The sequence below is a fragment of the Formica exsecta genome, unplaced genomic scaffold (assembly GCF_003651465.1).
Source record: "Formica exsecta isolate Colony F162 unplaced genomic scaffold, ASM365146v1 scaffold80, whole genome shotgun sequence".
NCBI lineage: Eukaryota > Metazoa > Arthropoda > Insecta > Hymenoptera > Formicidae > Formica > Formica exsecta.
In genome coordinates, this window is record NW_021853570.1 from 473563 (window position 1) to 478561 (window position 4999).

Genomic DNA, 4999 nt, shown 5'->3' on the forward strand with positions numbered 1-4999 from the left:
TTCAATTACATATCGATATAAGCGATATAAGCGGATCGTCTCACCGGCCGATAAATTCCACTTGTACGATGCGCGAGGGCTATAATCACACGATTTGAAAGAGATGTCGTAACAAATACCCGTGAAACAGAAGATATTAGCGGACACGCTGATTGACTCCTAAACTCCCCCCGAGAACGTCGACGAGGCTTTTTAGTCTCGTCAAGAAAAACGCATCGTGGCACTCGCAGTGCTCCGGGGCTCTCTCTTTTCGCTGCGTTCATAATAATCATCCATATCCCACGGTACGTATTATCGCCACAGCCTCCTCCTCTCGCTCAAGCTACGCGAGAATCGCGAGAGAGCTCTCGGAAGGTAAAGTTCCGCTCGATCAAAAACAGGTGATAATCAAGATGCGGCCTTTCGTTAATTGCCGTCGAACTCGCCGCTGGCTACCGCGCTTAATTCCTTATTTACTGCCGTACATGGCGATACCGATGAGCGTGATAAACGATGCTTGATCCCGCGTGTCTCAATTTTTAACGATACTTCTGCTTCTGGTTAAACGCAGCGGTAGCGAGACGAGCTCTCGAGGTAGCGGTGGAAACGAAAGTAAGATTGCTGCATATAACGACGACAATGAATCGGAAAATTATTATATGTGATTAAAATACTATTGACATTTAGTTTCTTCATGAAGTATTACGATAATATTGGATGATTGCATAAGTTCGTGCCCGATTTTCATAGATGGCATTAAGTTACGCTATTGACATTTAGTTTCTTCATGAAGTATTACGATAATATATTTTGCAAAAATATTCAGAAATTTTTTAAGAAATAATAATAATCTTTATCGTGCAATTTAATATGTTACATTGTAAGCGATAATAAAAAAAAATCTTATACTTATGCGATAACCGCGCGTGGAAATAATTTACGAAGATCGCCAATTCTCACTTAACATTTTCTTTTTTTTTTCTTTTACGGAGAATAAATACGGATCGCGTTAGAAAATAATATTCATGACGATAATCTGCAAGATAATTATGAGAAAAATAAGAGAGATCGCTTCCCGTGCGTTTATCTATGCACGTGCAGAAAGTAGATTTCTTAAATAAATATTTAATACCGGAAAGGTTAAATTATGGCCTTGAATCGCGAGTTGAGGTCATAGAGATCGTAACTGGATTTTCGGGATTTGAGCCTGGCTCGCGCTTCGCGACTCGTCGTGTCGATCTCTCCGTCCGATAGTGTCCGCGTGTATTTTATTTGCAAACCGAGAATAAGGCGGTTCTATCTACGGGGATCTGCACGATTTCCGTGAGTTATCAGCGTCGGTATTTATCGATGAATCGCAACTACTTATACCACGAATACTTAATTAAGCGCGTCAAATCGACGATTAATTGCGCGCGCGCGGAGTGGATTTAATGAAGTTAATTAAGAATCTAATCGGCGAGCGTACATCTCGTAATTTCGTTCGACGAACTATCCCTTTTGCTGTTTATTAATATTCAGACACACTTACTGAGTATTGATGGGCGATTGAAAATGCGCGATCCGCTTTAGAAAAATGCGTCGCAATCAATTAACTAACGGAATCGCGATAGGAAAGCCAATTTTATTTTCGATTTTTGTCCCCGCAATCGCGTGCTACGAGATGAATTATAAGAAATGTTGTGTTTCCGATTACGAGGACCTTTGAAAGTCTCTGTCGCAATAAGTGGTAAGCGCCAGGTAAAAAAATAATTTAAATAAACTGTCTTTACCCAAACAGAATCGATTAAATCAAATGGATTAAAATTATATAATTATACCAATTATCTCTTTATTGAACAATTATATTATATATAATGCAATTAACATATATATATAATATATCGTTGTTTCAATATACGATTTATTCCATGAATTTTATATCTGTCTAAACAAAAAAGAGCGCCAGTTGATACAAATCATTTTCCTTTTTTTAAGGCCCACTTTATAGATATCTATAATTCGTAACAAAATTCAGAACAGAAATCTATAATTTTACATGTATCCTGTAATACAAAAAATATTTGGAAAACTAAATTACATAGATATACACAAAATACATATCAGAATACATATATATATACATTCAGATATGTGACACATAAAATTATAAATAGAATTTTATCTTAGATTTCGTCGCGAATTATAGATTGTCTAAAGTTAATAATAGATAAGTACTTCAAATCGTTCGAAAATCTCAATAATACGTGTGATCCTGCGAGAAAATTATAAAAAAAATGAAAGCGATCATTTCCTGTGCGTTCACCTATGACACGTGCACAAGATATTCTCGACAATCGCCCTGCACCGACCAAGTTATACGGATCTTGATCGCTATCAATGTGATATTTCACAGCGAGATGTGGCAGCTAACAGTCAGATCCGACAACTACAATTGTAATTAGTCGGTCAGGTAGTCGCTGTTGCAGCCTGATTGCGCGGCTCGAGAATAGGATCCTGTTTTTGGCGGATCCATAATCATAAAAACTGACGCCAACCTGTTCCACGAACATGGTCTTACGGTGATTCTAACATTGACATGAACAGTCGGCAGATCAAGATATGTTTCGCGAATTCTGTTTAACCAATATTCATCGATATGCTCTAACTAAATTGCTCTAAATTAAGAATAATAATAAGTTATGAAAAATTTAATTATGTTTCTTCTCTTATATAATATGTACTATATTTTTTTTTATTATACTAGTTGAAGGAGCATCATTCTGTCAGAGTGTCGATACTGATATTAATAAACTAAATAAATATTTAGAATCGAAAATATATCAATTAAAATAATTTTCCACATTATTACATAATCGTAAGACTACATAACGATTTTTATAATTATTTTTAAAATTTCTAATTTTAAATATTTACGGCTTGCAGTTACATCCTCGTCAATATCAATTTTCTCTTATATTTCAACAACTTCATTTGACGAAGTTCAAATAAAATATTTAATATGCTTTGTACAAGCCTCAGTAACAGTAACAATAATGGTAAACTCACTTTGTTCCGGATCGGCGATGTTGCATGTGTTGCAACCGGTTTTTAACCGTGTTGCTTCAATACACTTCGCCAATGCTCGACTTCAGAAGTTGCGCTACGCGATAACTAGAGCTGAGAAGTTGTCGGATTCACTGATCGCCTTCCGACTGCATGGTGCTCAGTAGAGCGAAGAACGAATACGAGCCCCGCAGGATCTACAAAAAAAAATTTTTTTGGTAAATTATCGATTCATTTTTTTGTATAAATACCGGCGAATCACAACTAGTGAATGCAATGCCAAAAATAACACATTATAAGAAATCTAATGAGATAATTTATGTAGCGATTATCTCACTTTCCAATTGAGACCAATTATTATTACAATGAATCGTAAATTATGTCAGATAATCCTTTTATACAGGTGAATATGTTCGAGTTTCACGAACCAGTGCTTGACTATTAAATCTTTATACTTTGACGTTTTGTCTCTAGGCACTTTGTTGTATCAGGCATCGCACGACCATTGATTTAATATATGGTTGTTCACAACGGATGGGCGGAGAGACGTGCATCGCCTCTCTTTGCGCGAGAGATGTGCGTTTTGTTCTTCTTGCTCTTTTCAGATTCTTACGTAATACTATTCATAGCGGTCGCTTGTGAGGCGTTTCAACTTTTTTGTCCCGATATTCTTATAAATATTGGCATCGATTCGCCGCGGGTGAAGAAAAAGAGAATCGTCTCTCAAAATGAAACAAAATATTTACATCTGCACGATAACACGTCGATATAATAATTTATTAATGTCTCGGTAAATTATGTAAGTTATCTCGAATCCCTAAGTCATATTTTTTTTTTATCAATGTCTCGTTAAGTTTCGCTCGCAGTTGGAAAGTTTGCGTGATCGCGTGAGAGAAAAATCCGTTTCAATCTCTATAAATTAAGTTTTATGTGCTCGCTGAGCATCTACATATGATTGAATGATTTTTATTTCATTTAATTAATTAATCTCATATTTCTTCATCGTTTGATATTTCTATCACGCAATATATCGATCTAAACATACGAAACGTCATCATTGTATCTTCCAACATGAACTCACCGCGATGAATGTTTCCATAGATAAGACGTAGAAAACACCTGCTTTCAGATTTAACGTTCTTTTTGAAAATATCATGGATAGATTTATCAGACGTCCAGTCTTGACGGAAAGTTCATCACTCCATCCCGAGAGCCACTGACTTTGCGTCAGCGACGCGCTCTGCAAGATCATTAATTGAATGCGTTGAGAAAGTTAATTATATATATTATAACTCTAAAATTATAACGAATCATGTTAATTATAGGTTGTAATTTCTCGAAGAAATCGCATATATAAAGATGCATATATATATTATAATATAATTTATATCGTATTAACTTTCTAACTTTTAATAATGGATGTGAACATGAAAGTAAATGTGACATATATATATAACATTTTTATCGTTTTAATAGAAATAAAATATTCCGATCATATACTTGATGCAGCATTAAAATACATCATGTGGCAAATTGATTTATAAAAGTCTGTTTTATAATTCGAAGTGGCGTAAATAATTAATGAAAGAATATAGTATATTATAATAGAAAGAAGCTTTTATATTACTACACGGAAATTTACTACGGGGGAAATAATCGCACCTGGTACATCACTTCGTTCCCTACCCAACAGATGTAGAAGAGCTGCGAGACGGCCGCCGCCAGGTATATCGCAAACTTACAGGTGTCGGAGCTCTGGCCCACGATCTGGTCGAAACAAAGCGAGGCTCTGATCACGATCCGACCGTGACAGCACTTTGACTTATCACGACTTACCAAAGCGGCTTGGAAGCCGGTTAGGCAAATCATCAAGGTGCTCGAGAGCATCTGAACGAACATGCCGGCGCTGAAGACCTCGTTGAAGTCGTCCATTATAGCGAGCAGACGTTGATGATTGCGGATAGATCTCCTGAAC

General features: G+C 36.2%; 1 protein-coding gene across 1 annotated transcript in view; it reads right to left on the reverse strand.

The window, feature by feature from the left end:
* Positions 1 to 997: 997 nt before the first annotated feature.
* LOC115244233 (odorant receptor 83a-like) overlaps positions 998 to 4999 on the reverse strand; it is a 7185-nt gene continuing 3183 nt past the window's right edge. Inside the window, exons 4-6 of the mRNA XM_029821709.1 lie at positions 4687 to 4999; positions 4106 to 4264; positions 998 to 3221 (exon numbers count right to left, since the gene is read on the reverse strand). Of these exons, the coding sequence (XP_029677569.1) occupies positions 3156 to 3221; positions 4106 to 4264; positions 4687 to 4999 (538 nt within the window). The 3' untranslated portion in view covers positions 998 to 3155. The remainder of the gene's footprint in view (positions 3222 to 4105; positions 4265 to 4686) is intronic.